Source organism: Austrofundulus limnaeus, unplaced genomic scaffold (assembly GCF_001266775.1).
Source record: "Austrofundulus limnaeus strain Quisiro unplaced genomic scaffold, Austrofundulus_limnaeus-1.0 Scaffold148, whole genome shotgun sequence".
Classification (NCBI taxonomy): domain Eukaryota; kingdom Metazoa; phylum Chordata; class Actinopteri; order Cyprinodontiformes; family Rivulidae; genus Austrofundulus; species Austrofundulus limnaeus.
The window spans coordinates 1,306,407-1,325,444 of NW_013952550.1; the positions used below are offsets into that span (position 1 = coordinate 1,306,407).

Sequence of the window (19,038 nt, forward strand, 5' to 3'; positions counted from 1 at the left end):
ATATAAATCATTTAATTCTGAGCAGTCTGTGCTATACTGAAGTGATAGTTCAGATAATTTATTGAGGTGTCTTGTGGAAAAGTTATAAATAAGGGTTTTCCAGCTGCAGTTAGCTTCTTGAGCATGTTCAGTTTGAAGAAATAAAGTTTATTTCTGACCAGATTTCCTGCTAAAGACTTATATAAATTGCTGTTTTCTTAAAACAATTTCTGTCACAGACTTTCATAACTGACATGTGAACAACGCTAACTTCAAATCTGTTTATTTTCATTTCGTTTGTGTTGGTTATTTACAAAGCGCTTTGCAAACAATCACTGCCAGCAGCAGCTAGCTGTAGCACTTCTCATGCAGCTGGGACACCAGAATAACTGTGATGCAAACTTGATTGTAAAAGTTTAATAGTTTGCATGAACAGCTGTAAAAATGTTAGAGATTTAAGTTTTTTAAGACCAACCATAATCCTCTTTAGTTTTAGTTTGCAGACGTTAACTCATTGGTCTGTTCAGAATAACATTTCTCCAAACTCAGATGTCATTTACAACAGGTAAGATGCTATTTATTTATATTCTTTCCACAAAACCCCATTTCAGAAGTTTACTAATGCTTTAAGTGTGCATTAAAATACCTTATCACATATCATACTACTGCTACAAATGCAAGTTTTAAAAATAAATACTTACAAATTAAAAAGTCATTATTTTGTGTTTTCAAACCATCAAAAGCATGCTGGGAAACAAACTGTTGGATGTCAGAATCTTACTTTAAGCTGGATGGATGTTTCCTGTCAGCAGCAGAGCCCATAATACTGCAGGTAAGTCAGAGTAACACTCAGGTGATGCTGGGACTTCTCGGATGACGCGCAGGGTGAAGAGGGGGAATTAAAAGTGCGCGTGCTCAGGTGTGGAGTCAACACGCAGCTATTACTTAAACCTCAAGTAAACATGAGTTCAAACCCACGGACAGGAAAAACATGACGCACAGCAGATGTCATCATAAAAACCTGCAATTTCTGCGGGTTTACTTTGTTTTGTAGCCATATGCAGTTTTGTAAAAACCGACGCCCTTGAACGCAGCAGAGGAAAACGCGTCTCGGCTGTTTTTTTTTTTTATCAGACTTTAGATGAGCAGAATGATGCGACTCGAGTGTAAAAAAGCTTTGAAGCGAAATTATCCTGCAAAGCAGAGGCATCAAAAGTGCGGACAGAGCAGGAATGTCACTCATCAGTTGAAGGCCCCGCCCCCAGCGTGACGTCTAACCATCAGGAGTCAGACGCTCATCAGTCTCCAGTCAGAGCTACAAGGAGAACACAGTCACATCTGACAGATCCGAGGAGAGGAGGAAAGGTAAAGTGTCTTTGAAACTTTAAAGGCTTTAAAGTTTATTTAGGCGTAAAAAACAATAGAAGGACGCAAATCGGAGCAGTTTGGATTTTTAATGTGAGAAACATCTGGAACATCTCGTAGGTAAAACTGTTTCTGCAGCTTTCCAAACTAAACGCGCGCAGCCTTTTCCAGGAATAGATGAAAGGTCTTAATGAGGTCTGCACGTCTGCGTGTGAGCAGATTTTATTGGTTTTAAAGTGGTTTGTCGGAGAACAAAAAGCGCTTGAACACCGATTTCTGTCCTCCTTTTAGCACCGACTTTGATGTTTCTCACAGAGCTGCTGCTGCGCGSTTGGCATGCATGATGAAGACTTACAGAGGGGAAGTTGTTGGAAAATATAGCCTGGTGTTTATTTTTTTAAAGAAACTTTACAATTTTTTTTAAAATATAGTATTTTAAAAGAGGCATTTCTTGTCTGATTTAGTTCATGTTGAGCTTTTAAATTGCCAGTGATGCTGGTGCTTTATTTGTACAACAAACACACTAGACTTGACATGAAAAAATTCCCTGAAGAAGCCAGAAGGTCCAGTTTGGTTGTAATTTAGTCCACACAGAGACCAATGATGTCTGTAAATGATTGGCATGTAACAAGAGCCAGAGGGAATCGTGTTTWAATAGTGGTATCAAAAGTGGAGCAAAGGTGTTATCAGGCAGTTGCCTAAGCATCAGTCAAAGTAGTGAGTAAATCTTGGCAGCAACAAAAGATTCTGTCTACATGCAGACAGCGTACAGTTTGATGGAGCTGGAAACTGCGTGTAAGCGTAACTGCAGCATATGACACACACACACACACACACACACACACACACACACACACACACACATGTATGTTTCTCAGCCCCGTGGGGAACTTCCATTGACTTCCATTCATGTTTTTTAGACTTTATAGCCTAACCCTGACCATATACTCTAAAATTAACCTGACCCTAAAACTAACCTAAACATTGGTCCTAAACCTAACCCTACACCCGTAACTTGCATTTGGACCCATGAGGACCTGGCATTGGTCCCCACGAGGCTGTTTTTAAATTTGGTCAAAAATTACCCACGTTGTACCTGTATACACACACACGCACACACACACACACACGCACACACACACACAGTGAAGGTTCTGGTCAACCAAGACCAATCAAACCAAGAGAGGAGTATTGTATTGTGTAAGCTTTACAGAACCCCATAATACTGTATGTAAGCTGCAACTATTCCAACACTGGTACTGGTCTTTGTACAACACACTGTACTGTGTGCTCATGACTGACTTCAGCTGGACTACAATTTCACAATTGCCTGGCCCTTGCCTTCCTWTGCAGTTYTGCTCAATTCTAGTTTCRCTTCACTGCTCCGTCTGGGATTTCTCCCATAGACAAGGATTTCTTCAGAAGCATTTTATTAGGGCCAGTCAGAGAACAAAACATTGATTTTCTGCGCAGTGTCAGCTTATAGTTTTTTTCACCTGGGCCAATTAGCAAACAGAAGGCAGAGTTTTGAATTATGTTGATTTTCTGCGTAGTGTTTTGCTAGTTAGTTTAGTAATGGCAGTGGTGAAAGTGAATGAAGTCAGTCCGTATTGATAAGGCTTCTAAATTAAATTAAGTTTGTCTGACAAAGTCTGCAGCTCTCATTTACAGTCGTCTCGTACAGCTCGGTACGTTTCTCCTGTCAGTAAAGTGGTTTACAGCGCACACAATTTCCGGTTAGCCTTCTTCACAGTGCAGCTGGCACTTGCGGCCAACCGATCCAATCATTTTAAACTTCAGCAGAGGCCACGCCTCCAGCAAGAATCACTTCTCTATAGCCCAGAGTCCAGACCCTCGTACGAAGCAAAGTGAAGGACGAGGGTCTGCAGCAGAAGACGCAGCAAAAACTGAAGTGTTAAAATGTCAGTGTTGAAATTTTCAGAGTTCACAAGTTTTATTTTAACACTTTGAGTTATTGACATCCAGTGTTGGTGTTAATTCACAGAGAGGATTTTTATCAGTGTTTTTTTCAAAGCTGGAGAGAGTTAAATAAGCTTCAACATCATGCAGTGTTGAAAAAGTTTTCTAAAAAGCCCCACCCACTTCCACCTCATGCCAGATGGACCAGAATTTTCAAAGCCGGGGATGCTGGGTAATCTTGTGGAAGTTATGTGTTTGCGTGTGTATGGCCAAAAAATAGCTGTTCTGGTTAGTAGTCTTGTTCATATTGGTCAGTCGTTCATGGTTACGTCTGTTGAGTGAGAGGTACTTTAAGTGTGCTGTTTTAAAACTAATTAACAGTGGTAATGCAACCCTTAAAGACTTTACTTTTACTGTGTGTCACAGTTCACTGTACAGTGTAAAACTTACACTGATCTTGTATGTTAGGTCCCAGCCCTTGGATATTTTAAAGGGGGCCCTCAGAAAGTAGGGATGCTCCAGGTTGGGTGAGAATTGGACTCATGTTTTGGATGACCCTGTCAAAGTWGGGGTTTTTTGGGGGGATTTTGCAGGGCCCCGTTGGAGAACCCAGAGCCACAGAGCCATGGGGCCACCTCTGACGCATCCCTCCTGACCCCCACAACTACATATAAAAAATCAGCCTTCTAGCCCAAGTGCAAAAAAGTGTCGTCCAATTCATTTGACTCATCTAAACATTGTCCCACCAAGAACCTAAGAGTATTTTTCTAGAAGGTGGTGAATTCCACCACTCTGTCTGAGTGCTTAGTTTTATTTGTTTGTGTGCATTTTTAAAAAGTAGATTACATCTATGGGTTTAATTCCAATATGTTTGGTGTTTTAACGTCTGGGGTAAAATAATAACTTTTATTCCTCTTCTTGCAGGTTCTACCACAATGATGGAGCTAATGACCACTTCTCCTTTCTACCACACTAATTCAACCGATGAAACTGGRAGTAATGTTTCTTGGTATGAAGAGTATGACTACAGAGATGATAATTTTTCCAAAGATGATCACACTGAGCTGAGACGGTCACTCAACATCATGTCTCTGATTGTTTACTCCCTGGCCTTTGTCCTYGGTGTGCTCGGGAATGGAGTGGTTATCTGGGTGACCGGCTTCAAGATGAAGAAAACKGTGAACACAGTTTGGTTCCTCAACCTTGCTGTGGCCGACTTCCTCTTCACAGCATTCCTGCCTCTCAGTGTCACATACACAGCTATGGATTTCCACTGGCCATTTGGGAAGTTCATGTGCAAGCTGAACACCACTATTAGCTTTCTGAACATGTTTGCCAGTGTCTACATCCTTGTRGTGATCAGTGTGGACAGATGTGTGTCTGTGGTGTGGCCCGTCTGGGCCCAGAATCACAGAAATGTACAGAAGGCTTCCAGTGTGAGTCTGTGTGTTTGGGCTCTGGCTTTAATCCTCAGCGCTCCGTACTTTGTCTTCAGGGACACCGGTCCATCATACCACAATGAAGACATCATCAACTGCTTCAACAACTTTGCTTTCTCTGACGACTATGAAACTCCATCTGTGATTCGGTTACGACTGTTTCGCCATCAGGCCATGACCATCACTCGGTGTGTCCTTGGGTTTGTCATMCCCTTCACTGTCATTGTCTCCTGTTATGCCGTCATAATCCATCGACTTAGCAGAAACCGCACCCTGGCCAGCCATTCAAGTCGTCCTTTTAAAATCATTGCTGCCATCATCGTCACCTTTTTCCTCTGCTGGGCTCCCTTTCACATCATGGGTCTAATTGAGTTGGTGCATCACATGACAAATTATGCAAATGAAACATTTGACCACATCGTTATGATTGGTGTCCCAATCGCAACCAGTCTGGCCTTCCTGAACAGCTGCATGAAYCCACTGCTGTATGTGTTCATGGGACAAGATTTTAAGGATAAAGTCCGCAAATCCATCCTGAAGGTTTTAGAGACGGCCTTCCAGGAGGAGGTGTCTCGCTCCTACACCTACACAAACTCCATGATCACCATCCGAAGCAAAGACAAGTCTTTCTCTGATGCCGAGGTSTAAGGTGTTCACTGATAMAGACTTTAAACTGAACWATGTAAATATTTCTGATTTAAAAAAAATAGTGTTTTGTCTTTGTTTTGTTTGTTTTTTTCTGTTGAGCATTTGTACAGCTTCACTATGCAGGTCAGTTTTGTGTACAATATCTCCTTAAACCTAGGGAATTTTTACATTGTAAGGCCCATCCTGGCCACAGTCAGCCTGGCCTTATTCTACCCTGGCCACGGTTGTGTTTGCTTTTGAGCCAGTGGCAGAGCGAGACATTTTTCCCAGGGGTGGCCAAACTGGCACCACTACTCACACKGGGGTGGCCAAGAAAATTACACAATTTTTTTACTTGAAAGTTTCTGCAGATCTTTGTGTTTTGGTCATTTCATCACATTTCATCACAGGCAGTGACTACCTTATAAACATGGGCATCAGAACCATCCTAAAAGTGGGGCGACAAACCGTTGAGGGGTCTGGGGGTCCTCCCCCAGAAAATTTTGGACAAAATAGATGCCATTTCCTGCGTTCTGTTGTATTTTACCAGGTTGTTAAACATACTTTTACCTACTTAAATTAACACTTGATTTAATTATTTCAGAGACAGATTTTTGATTAAACTAGTTCCATCATCCTGTTTTTAAACTCACTATATCTGAGATAAGATTAACTAATGTGTCATTATTTATCATATCCAATGTCTTTAGGGGTGCTTTTTAGTTTTATATTGTTTATTGGTTTATTTTTAATTTTTAACACATGCCAAATAACGATGACCCTCAACTGCATGTTTAAAACTAACATTATAAATTTTACCCAATGAATTTTGTGAATTTAGAGGGGTGTTTCACTTTTTCTGATTTAGTGATAGGTCTGCTCATAATAAACAGAGAGCATCATGCAGCCTTCGTAATGTAAAATGACACTGTTATGGTGACAAAAAATAATAAAATAAATTAAAAATATAAAACATTTGCCGCCATAAGTCCAAAAGTTGACACCACAAGTCAGATTACAGGCATAGGTACTTTTTATAAAGAAAACAATCACTTCCTTGTCATTACTCTTCTTCAGTGATAGAGCTTGGTGATGTTTCAAACAGTTAAACACTGCCACCAACTGTTCAGGAGGATTATTACACTCCTAAATGTTGTTTTACTGTGGAAGGGGTGTATACATCAGGGTGGCCAATGGGGTGGCCAAAGATTTGTCTATGATGGCCATGGCCACCCCTGGCCACCCCTTGGCCCCGCCCTTGCTTTGAGCGGGGAGCCACTTCGATGTGGGCATGAATCATAATATTAAAAACATTTCAATCTTACTTTGTTTCATTTGTTACACAACAATGGACCACACTAAACTTGATGGAAAAGTACTGAACATTGTACTGGGCCATCCAACGGTATGATGCTGAAGATGAGAGGCAAGATGACAGAGGGCTGTAAGCAAATGGAAGTTAATGTTAACTTCCTTTGCTTGGTAGCTTGCTACAGTTGCTGTGTAGTTAAACTTGCGAAAAAATGTTACCATCGTGAACAATTCAAGTAAATTTAATCATATTTCTGTGACGTGATGCCCCTGGTTAGTGAACCTATCAATAAGCAACAGAAGCTGACGTCAAATCGGACTGGGCAGGCTGGCTTAATTGGAACAGTTCTCGCGGTTTTAGAAATTGGGGCGGAACTGGGCCATGAGGGCTAATGCAAACACACTGAACCTGGGCTTGAACCCAGGCTGGGTCTTGCAGTGCAAAAAGCTCATTACTGTTATTTTTTCTTTTGTTTAGTTAAGAAGACATCAGGATTTTCAGTTGCAGCACAAATCATACGGTTTCCTGTATACCAAAGAAAAGAAGGCTGAAACTTAGTGTTTACAAGTTACTTCTGCTCTGCATATAGAATCCACACATTATAAAATGAGCTGTTCAAAGCATCAACATCAAGTCCATCTGCCAGCTTCCCTTTCTCATTTAACATGACAAATGAAACAATGACACTGCCACAAAACCCAGCTGTGGGTCTGAACAGTCTGTAATTTATGCAAAGTCAGCTCTTATACTTAGTCTATAATATCATTTTCACTAAACTGCATATTGTGCTTTTTTCTGTGCATYGCATAAATAGCTACAAGTATTAGGACAGTTTAATTTAATTTAAAAAACACATGTAACAGTGACTAACAGTTTATTATTCATGAAAAGACCATCATGTTGTATAATAAGCTTTGAAAGCGTGAATGTCTTTTTGTAAATGCATGTCGCAAATGTAACATAATAACATTAAAGTTTAATTTCAGTGTATTCCTTTTATTTCACCCACASACTGTCTTTTTTTAGGTTTAGATGTTCCAATGCAGAAATTGGTTTTTACCTTACAAAAATCTGCTCAAATGATATCTTGTGATGCTTTTTGTCTATTTTCTGTCATGAATATACAAATTTTATGAGTAAAGGTAGGCCTACAATTGAAACCAGAAATTTAAATACACTTTAAAAAGACACATGCATTTTTTTACACTGCCTGATGTGAAATCAGCATAAACTACTTGATTTAGGTCAATTAGGATTACCAATTTTATTTCTATTTGCTAAATGCCAGAATGAGAGAGAATTTTTTAAGGCAATTTGTATTACATTCTTCAAAGTCAAAAGTTTACATACACTTCATTAGTAKTTGGTACCATTGCCCTTAAATTGTATGACTTGGGTAAAATGTTTTGGATATTTTTCCACACGCTTCTCACAGCAATTGACAGGAATTTCAACCCCTTCCTCCTGACAGAACTGGTGTAAGTGAGCCATGTTTGTAGGCCGCCTTGCTCACACATCTTTTCAGCTTTTTTCCATGAAATTTTTATAGGACTGAGATCAKGTATTTGTGATGGCCACTCCAAAACATTGACTTTGTTATTCTTGAGCCACTTTGTAACCAGTTTGGCAGTATGCTTCTGGTGATTGTCCATTTGGAAGACCCATTTGCGCCCAAGCTTTAACTTCCTGGCTGATGTCTTGAGACCAAACTGATGGTCATTATGACCAAACGGTTCAGTTTTAGTTTCACATTGGACATGTCTCCAAAAATCAAGGTCTTTKTCCTTGCATTTGCAAATGTTAATCTGGCATTTTCATGTTTCTTTTGAAGCAGTTGCTTCTTCCTGGCAGAGTGGCCTTCAGCCCATGTGGATCCAATACTTGTTCCACTGTGGATAATGACACTTTTACTAGCTTCAGTCAGCATCTTCACCAGGTCTTTTGCTTTTGTTCTTGGGTTGATATCCGCATTTCAGACTTAAGCATGTTCATATCTGGGACACAAAACTCATCTCCTTCCTGAGCAGTATGATGGCTGGACACTTCCATCTTGTTTGCAGTCGTGTTTAATTGTTAGTACAGGTGGAGGAGGCACCAGGCATCTGGAAAATGCATCCAAGGATTAATCAGACTTGTGCATGTCCTGAAATGTTGGCTGATTTCTTTCCAATTTCCCATGATCTCACACAAGGACAGAGTGTGTTTCAGGTAAATTACATCAACAGGTATGTCTCTAATGAACTCAGATGTTATCAACAAACCTATCAGAAGCTTCTAAAGACATGACATCAAATGTCCCAAACTGTTTAAGGGCATAGTAATCTTGGTGTGTTTAAACTTCTGACTTTGAAGAAAGTAATAAAAATTGCCTTAAAAATGATCTTATTATTCTTGCATTTAGCAAATACTGTATAACAATTTGGAAATCCTAACTGACCTAAATTCAAGAAATGTTTATTCTGATTTTACTTCAGTGTGAAAAAAATGCATGTGTCTTTTTATATAGAGTAGCCTATGTAAACTTCTGGTTTCAACTGTAGATGCAGTGTATTTTCATATAACARGAAAGTTTCTATGAAAGCTGGAGTCTCATGTAAACTATAAGGGTTTTTTACTTTTCTCAGTCTTACAAGTAAAATCCTCTAAAGTCCCATATCAGCTGATGACATAACTTCGAATACTGAAATAATTTTGGAAAATATGTGATGTACCATTCATGTACAATGAAYTGTGTACCCAGTGATCACACAATGAGCTTGTACAACCAGTTAAGTTTGTTTAGAAGTTCAGTGATTGCTCAAGTGTGGCTTAAAGATGGTGTTGTGGATGTATAAATCCTATATCCATGAAACATTATGGGCCTCTGGTAATAATTTTTCAGAATAAGAAGCTCATCACTGTTTGTGTTACCAGTAAAAACCACAAGAGGGTAATGTTTTCCAAAGAAACCCTTTGTTTCTTCTGTTAAAATGGTGTACATTTAGAAAAAAAAAACTTATTTGACTTCATTGTATAAGTATTTTGACTACAACTTTTTAGTGTAAGCTATTATTAGCAGGTTTAGATGATTATGTGTTGCAGAAAACAATATTTCTTTTCAGTAGTCAGACATCAAACCTATCTGTGATCTTGTTCTGGTTTATTGACGCAGGTTATGTTGCAACAGTTTACTGGCTGTAAAATCAGCTGTGATCTTTGGAAGTTGAACAGTAAGAAATGTGTTGCTGAAATCAAAAACAATTTAGAGAATGATTATTTCCTAAAGTAATTTTGTTTAAGGTTAGGTACATAAAACAAATTTAAGTTGAAATTTAAGTTTATTTCTGTTTTTTTTTCTTTTGTTTGTTTAGAAGATAAACAAAATCTTCACAATTACTAAAATAAAACAAAATCATTCATATTATTTACGAAATGAATAAAGATTATTTTACATTCTTTAAGCCATGATAACCAGAAAATCTTTACTTAACCCACTCAGCTCGTCTCTGAAATGAGCTGACATCACCTACAACTGTTCACTCCATTTCAACAATGATACAGGATGTTGTTCTAATTCCTGAATGAATGAAATTGTGAATTTGTTAAGTATTACAGCAATATGTCACATTTGACTAACAAATTGATGGATATTTGCTTTTGACTGAGCTCTGCACATCTTTCTAGCTCCAAGCAAGGTTTAGTGTATCTCTGCTGTGTGCGTCTTGGCCTGGAAGCATTTTTTYTAGCAGGTCAAATGCTCATCATGCTCTGTGGTCAGCTGTCTGTCACACATTGTTGTCATTCAGATAATCATCTCATATCTGTGATAGCTTTTGGTTTTAGAATAGCACTTATAGCACTGGAACTCTCTTCCCACTGCCCTAAAACTACAGATAAAGACATAAACATTTCTAACAGTGACAAAATATTTAAAATATCTCTAATTCATCTCGTGTTATCTTAATTAATTTTGACTAGCAAAATACGCCGTTGCAGACAGACACATTACACAATTTAAACTGATATTGCAGAATTGGGGAGAAGTTATGACAGTGTTAGAAAAATGCAAGAATCATGGTCATTCTTTGGAATTCACCATGTTCTGTATTACTAAGATACAACACACACCACRGTGATTAAGATCTGCAGCCAAATGCGTGCTGTGTTCTGCTTTTGTTGTCACTCAGAAACACTGGCAATTATCTGATATACTGTATCTAGGATAGTACTTTGCAGAAATTTTGAAGGGCACTTTAAAGTTAATGAACGAATATGAAAAGTTTACAGAACACCACACAGTTTTTGTGCCAACCGGACACACGTTAGGCAAAAGAAAGACCCGCAACCTTTTACCTTCAGTTACAAAGAAACTGACAATCAGATTGTGTTTTCACTTGTGAAAGTTACAAAGTTACTGGCTCTGACATATAATTAGAAAACACGATGGAGTGTTTTTTTATTTAATCTCTATTAAGGTTTGCACATGTGAGTAACGTATTAAAAGAGTTCAGTATTGTGAGTGTTTAACCTCCGGCTCCATCTTGATGTAGGAGGAGACATTATCACCCACTGGTATCTACTGTATATACCGGTATGCACCTATCACAGTTTGATCAGTCAGTCTTTTCCTGCTGTTTCAGACCCACAGCCAACCAGAGATTGAAGACAGGTATGTTAACTTCTGTTCTTTTTTATTTTTAACAAGTGTTTAGATCAGACTTCATGGATAATGAAGTCATTTTATTATCACTGAAAAGCAGGCTGTGTTTGTGTGTTTATTAAATGTTGTTCATAGGACTTTTTATGGTGTCATCATCTACCTGGACAGGACTAGCAGTTCTTATGGGGACCAAAGCCCATCACACACTCAGCTTTAACACAGCAAGAGATCCTTTTTTTTATAGAGAGCCAGTTTTTTTGGATTGGCTTCCAAATGACTCTCTCAGATTTTCTGTGGCATAAATTATTACCAAAGTATGAGTAAAATCAATTACACATGTAAAAACAAACATTTTATCAAATGTTTGTTTATAAAGCACAGCAAAAAGGAAACAATATTTTTTTAAAAGCAGGAACAGTAAGAGTTTGTCTTTAATAAAGATACAGCAGCTAAAGCCTCAGCAGTTCTGAAAAAGGTGTACTACAGAAACTAAACTGTTTCCTCATTAAAGAGAACCATTCTCCAGTCTCCAGTGCGATTTTTTCAAACGGTTGATTCTTTTTTGCTGCACTACAATTTGTCACACGTCAGTCGTGAGTTTGAGCTAACTTGGTTCTCCTTTTTGTGTTTATTTATACGGCTTTGTACAATCAACTTTGGACAGAGTGCTACACGAACGCTACTTAGTGAAATGAACTAAAAGCAAAGATCCGTGTCAATAAACAAAAATGTTCAATGCCTCATGTATGTTATTTGTAAATTTGCAAGTAAGTACAGTAAAACATCACACCAACAGAACAACATTCAGCAAAATATAAATTGAAATATGCAACAATAACAAAAGTGCATCTAGATGACAGGTTTTGCAAGTCTTTGGCTTTAATAATAAAAAAAAGTCTCACAATAAGGACCCATCTTCTGCCATTCACTTCAAAGAGCTTATTTGCGACCGACTCATCACTACAAGTCAGCAGGCAATTAGATTTCAAGCTGCTTATGGCACAATCACTGTTTTGAATGATAAATAAACTAAACCCTTTTTTCTCCGGGACTGCAGGGATTAGTTTTCGTGTGACTAAAAAAACCCCGAAGTCATTAAAAATTATATTTACATCCCTCTTTGTGTTTAAGGACCAGTGGCATACCTGACAAAGTTTGCTGATGACAATGAGGGACACCTAAGCTGTGGTGGTTGCAAGACAAGAGTACATGTCTGAATGGGAGGGGGAACGTGGAACACAGAGGTTGCAGGAGGCAGAGGTCACAACGTTACAGGACTGCCAGTACTCAGGGTCAACTGTAATTAAAGACAGACACTTAAACGGAAAAAATTGTCCATCTAACCAAGTAGGATTGGTAAGATTCTTAAAAGTAGAAAGATTTGAGTCAAATTTATGGGATAAATCTTGTGCCAGCAGGAATTGAATTTCAATTGCTCAGATTGAATCTGAATGTGCATAATTTGAAATTGAACGCATTGGTTTGAAAATAAATTTCACTAAATTGAAACCGAATTTAAAGTTTTGTATCTGAATTAATTCACTTTAAAACTGTATTTTGGTCTATTAAAAATTCAGTTTGACTACTTTCATTTCATTCAATTTTAGTTCCAAAATTCAGATTTTTGTGTCACATCCTGGTCCTTGAGAAAGCCAGGCAGAGTAATCAAACACAGATCCACAGATTTACGTTTCGCTTTAGTGAAGCTTCCCTTCTGAATGTAACAGAGTTGACGCAATCCACTGTAAAAGTGACAAAAACCGACAGTTATTTTATTGCAGTGATTAATTTTACATAAATTTTACATTTACATCACATCATTGATCACATATTGATCAGAAGCTGCTGCTGACTGATCCATGAAGTGATGTAAATGTAACATTTTCTACAAATAGGTAAAATTAATCACAGCTCAACACTGTCTTCCACAGCTTGTTTCCAATCACCTTTGACCTGTAAGATCTACCTTCATCTAGGTACCACCATATCCACATCCACTGACAAAAGACAAAAAATAAATAAATAAAATAGAGAGAGAAAACGGCCAAAAAGAAGATATGAATAGGGCCCCGATCACAGCTGCTCACAGTTCTAGTTTATGTTTGTATATTTTGCCACAATTCTAAGAAAAAAAACTTATCAAATGACAAAATATTTCTATGTTTCACTATTAGAGACGTCCCATGTCAGAGGGTTACTGGGTGGTCTCAGGCTGAGAGTCCAGACCATCTCTGCAGCTTCATTTAACTGAGTTTCCTTTTTATTTTACAGTTTGCTGAACAGAGCAAAGAAAAATACAGAAAAATGTTCATCGTTAAACTTGTTCTTGGACTTTGGATTCTCCCAACAGGCAAGTATCTGATTCTGTTAATTTGCTTTTACTTGTCATGAAACTTAAATTCTTCATCATTTTGGTTACTGTGCTGTAATGGTTCGATTCTTTAAAAAACATTAACGTGAAAAATAAAAGTAAAAGTTTCATTGCTCATCTCATGTCAGCGAGCACACTTAAGTGTTATGAATGTGCACTGAACAACTTTGGAACATGCAATGAAACAGCAAGAGAATGTCATCCAGATCAACAGTGTGCTTCACCAAGGCTCGTGGTATTTGTAGGTATGTTTCTGCACAGTTTCATCTTGTGTGTCTCCCGCTTGGCACTGGCTCAACGACTTTGCAATGGTTCTTTGGTTTTAGGTGGAACAAAGTTGGCTGATGTGAAAACTGCTGTTTGCGCAATGAAGATTGTGTTGATTACTCAGCCAATTTAGGATTTATAAAAGGACATCTTGGGGTTAAGTGCTGCACTGGAGAACTCTGCAACACCAAGTTCCAAGGTAATTTACATCCTGCTCATGTTTTTAAGCTACACAGTGCTGTAGGTAATGCTTGAAAATGATCCACTGATAAAAACAACCTATAGAATTTACCCAAAAAAGCAGAGGTAACAATTTGCACTTAGTTTAATTGGGTACATTTAACTAAATACTATTTGTAAAGAGTATCTAATGTCAACAGCTCTGAAACACTGAAATAAATTGGGTAAAATTTACCTAACCTTTGTGGGTAGATTTCAATACTTATTACCTTTAAATTTTTGAGTAATATTAATGCATTTTTTTTACTGTTGATGTACTTAATAATTTTAGGTAACAATAAAACAATTCATTTAACTATTATCAACTAGGAAAAAATGACAGAAATACATTTTTCAGACTGTAAATTATCAGACCAACTTTTATTTAAAGAAAAACATGCTCAATAAATAAACAGGTGGAACAAATGATCATAAATACTCAAGTTCAAGCACCAATTGTGTAGCATTTTAGTTAATGCATACTTAGACTCTTGAACAGTGTTTGCTTACCCAACAGTTCTGCACAATCATTGCAAATCAAAAATTGAACCAGCAGTTGTGGGATGCTGATGCAATATTCAGATTTTTTTTGAAAAATGTCTTCTTTTAATGCAATACAATTATCAAGTTCCATTTCTTGTATAACATCTCAATTACAAAGGTCTACAGTCTGAAAGTTTATTTTCCCCAAAACAACTTAATCGTTAGCTTGACATTATTTTGTTTTGAAGAACATTAAAGGTTGTAGTTTGTTGCAAACAGACAGTTTATCATATCTTTGTCTGCACCAAAGTGAGAATTTTGGAAAATGGCATTTCAATTAACATCTCTGAAAATCAGTAGAAAATCCAACCAAACAAACAAGAAAAGAGAACAAAACAAATACAGTATGTACTGTATTTTGTTACTAAAGCAAAAAAAAAAACAAAACTGTTACATCCAAATGTCCTGCTTATGGAATGATAAAACAATCATAACAACTTACATATATTTGGGCAGCTGTGGCTGAGGAGAATCGTTCCTTGAATGGAAGAGTTGGCGTTTCGATTCCACCACTACTATACAGTCACATGTCATGTGTGTCCCATCCATGTATGAATGTGATTTAAAGCACTGATTAGTCTCTTAGATTGATTTTTCAGCCGTAGGATTCTGCACCTCCATGATTTGGTCCATGTGGTCCTCCTGTTCTCCCTTCATGTTAAGGGTGTAAAACACAAAAAGCAGGGGAAACGATCCTCGTCAGAATCACATCCAGTTTGCGAATTATTCCTCCCAGCGTAGAGTCTGTGTGCTACCAGCCCAGCAGAATCCTTCAAGTGCGCCCGACAGCTCCTCAAAGGCCCGAACCCCTGTCAGGGTCACTATCACTTTTCGATAAATCTGGAACCCTCCTCCGCCGATCAGCAGGAATCCAGTTATCAGAATCCAAATATGTATTTATATACTGTATATATAATGGAAAGTGGTGCTGGCATATCAGATTCCAGCCCCAGGAGTCAGACAATTCCAGCAGCAGTTCCACCCAGACAGTCACGTTCCCCTCGTTCCAAGGGTGGAAAAAATAGTGTCACTTGCATTCAGAGACCAGTTGCCCAAATCCATATTTCCTTTAGTTTCGGATGGTAGGTGGAAAAAGAGCTTGAAGAAGCAAAATAGCCCTGCCCTATGTGCACTTGAGGCAGTTATTTATTTTATTTTTGAAATGTCAAGAAAAAGGGGTTTTGTCTGGATCTGTGGTTTTCTGCTACTTATTTCCTTGAATTTATCTTAGTTTTATTCAAATTGGATGGCGGAAAGCTGGAATCCAAATGTAAGGCCCGGTAATCCTGGTGTTGGAAAAAGCACAGATTTCATCTAACTCAACCATTGTCCTGCTGTCCTCAGTCTCTGATTCTGACATATTTTTATGTCTTTCTGCTTGTGCTAGATTTTATAAATTTTTTTGAAAAAGGCTAAAATATTTAGCCCTCTGTCATCTTTTAGCAATAAGAACACCACTTACTGTACTCTTTGACTTTCCAGTAACCTCTGTTTTTCTTTTTCTTTCTTTTTTCAATTTCAGACTATGACTTTACTCCAAATGGCAAAAAATGTTTTGGCTGTGAAGGACAAAGTTGCACAAAAACTCTAAACTGTGAGGGGGAACAGGACTACTGCATCAAAGCAAAAGGTAAAAGGGTCAAATCCTCAGACAAATGTGTGGAAGGTCAAATACCAACATGTTTCTCTCATGATAAACTTCCCTTTCCATTTATTGTTTATTTGAATACGGACAAGTGGCAAGTGTTAACAATACTATACACTACAACATTTATAGCCAGAGCTAATTTGCAATGCCCGTCACTAGATGGGCTTTTAACAACATGAAATATAAGTGTAGGGGTCACCCCGAGGGGGAATAAACATTTCCACCTGTCTTTGACCTTGATCTCAGAAGACATTTACTATAATACTAACTTTGAGGTCAAATCTTATTGCCTAACGCTAATTTTCCTGAAGGGGGTGGGAAACAGCTTCTCTTCGTTGGGACAAAGATGGTGTCTGAATCTCGAGAGCCTTGTCTCAGTTAGTATTACAGAAAAGGTTACTAAAGGGCGTGCCCTCGAGTTTAGTGTTGGTCTAGGTCAGGGCTATTCAATGGCGGCCCGCGGGCCACACCCGGCCCGCGAGTGACCAATGATCGGCCCGCCAATTGGTTCATTCATCTCTTAAGCCCAAACCCTCAGTTTTTTACTTTAATTACTCTAAGTTCTTTTATTTAAACATAGACATGTTTGGTATCTACAGAAACGTCAGAATCTTGGCTACAAGCTAGTAAAAACCATTTCCATGAACATCCAAGACAGTTAAAATTACAAGCAGTTGAAGATAAAACTTTGAAAGTGAAAATAAAATTGGTTTAAAAATTTGGCAAGTCAGAGATGTTAAAATATTTTGTGGTAAATAAGAGGCTTAATATGTTTCTTTTTTGTTTTATCATCACTACATTTGTTAAATAGAGTTCTGAATGTTTTCATGATTAAATACAGAAAAAATAAACTATTTCAAAGGGAACAGATCTTTGTAATGCTTAGATTATTTACATTACACCTTTAATTGCTGGGTTCGGCCCCTGAGCTGTTGGTCTGCAGTAACTGTGGCCCCCTGAGCAATTTAGTTGAATAGCCATGGTCTAGGTGGATGTGAAATTTAGTTTAGGGCATTGCCGTAAGTCTGTTCAACTGTTCAACATCTGCACCTACATAAAAACAAGTTTGAACCATGCTGTCCTTGGTCCTTGGCAGGATTAATTCTAAATAACAAGGAACTATAGGTTTTAATGAAATAAAAGTGAATTATTTAAACTAAAATAAAACTTAAGATATTTGTCTAAGATTCAAGCACAAAGGAAAAATAAAACAGAAAAACACATAATCACATAACTGTCAAATAACTGATTAAAACAAGGATTTGCATAAAACAAATAGAGAAACATTGGAACAATATTTTTTGTGTTTTTCTTTTCTAATTTATAATGCAAGAAGATCGGTTGTCATACTTTTCATTATATAATTTTTATATAATTTCTTGATTAATCAAATTACAACTCTTAGTTGAAAGAAAATATAAATCAAAAATATAAAGAACATTGTTATTTCTTTATTATCTTGATTAAAGAAAATAAAATGTCTCTTTTGAAGGAGGTCTTCTGAGACCAGGGTCAAAGACAGGTGGAAATGTTTATTCCCCCTCAGGGTGACCCCTACATACAGTAAGTGTAAAATACAGTTAACAAATAAACACATCACAATATTAAAACTCACTAAAAAAACATAAACAAACTTAAACGCAAATCATTAAAGTTACATTTCAGTTATTCATGACTAAAGAAATGTGTCAGTTCCAATCTAAAATGGTTCCAGTCAGACATCAGTTTTAAAACAGTAGGTTGGGAAGTTCAACATGTAAATCCCTCTTGCAGAAAAATCTGTTTGACATATAGCAGTTAAAAAAGTAAACTTTACAGTTCCCATTGTTTGCCCCATGAGTTACTGAGCCTGTAGATCTAAGAGGAACCAAAAGCTCACTTAGCACTTGATTAAATCTTGGTTTTATTCTCACAGTGAAACTGGGAGGAATCCCGGTTGTGAAGGGCTGCGCCTCCAAACTCCTGTGCACAAACACAACATTTGATTTGCCGATGATGGAATATCTATCAGAGATCAGCTGCTGCCAGGGCAACTACTGTAACAGCGCCAGCAGTGCACGTGTTGGTCTGCTGCTGTTGTTAGTGCCACTGGTGTCTGTGGTCTTATTTAACTAGACAATGGAACCAGCAGCACCGCTGCTTAGTCCTCCCATTGTGTTAGTGAACTTAGGTTCACTTCTCTGTTCTTGTTACTTAACTGATGTTTAAATGTTTTATAAATTTCTACCTTTATTTTATTTAAAAAAACATCATGAGTGTCATTTATGTTGCTTTTTTAATTTGAGTAAAATAGGAAAAATGTGATAGTTTTAGTGTTCAGTGTCTTTTTAAATCAAAACCTGTTTAATTAAAGATAGGAAATATGTCTCCAACTGTAAGAACCTGCTTCATGAGACTAATACCAGCTTAATCTCATAAAAGTCATGTCCCACAAGATCTTGCAGAAGGAAATCAGGAAGTCATGAAATACCCCTCTGGTCATGAATCTGACAAGACCACAAGTTCTTTTCACATTCATGACCAGAGGGGTATTTCATGACTTCCTGATTTCCTTCTGCAAGATCTTGTGGGACATGACTTTATGAGATTAAGCTGGTATTAGTCTCATGAAGCAGGTTCTTACAATAATAACAAAATTGTACAAGGAAACAGCTTTTGGCAGCTCTTTTCCTCGCTCTGTCCTCCTGCTCATGTCGACCCATTCTAGCA

The 19,038-nt window shown here is 37.7% G+C and overlaps 1 protein-coding gene across 1 annotated transcript; it reads left to right on the forward strand.

Annotated features, from left to right (window-relative positions):
- The first annotated feature begins 1,113 nt into the window (after positions 1 to 1,113).
- On the forward strand, positions 1,114 to 5,869 carry LOC106523218 (chemokine-like receptor 1). Its single transcript, XM_014016585.1, has 2 exons — positions 1,114 to 1,344; positions 4,189 to 5,869. The coding sequence occupies exon 2, from the start codon at positions 4,200 to 4,202 to the stop codon at positions 5,349 to 5,351; it is 1,152 nt and encodes a 383-aa protein (XP_013872039.1). The 5' UTR covers positions 1,114 to 1,344; positions 4,189 to 4,199; the 3' UTR covers positions 5,352 to 5,869.
- Positions 5,870 to 19,038: the final 13,169 nt, after the last annotated feature.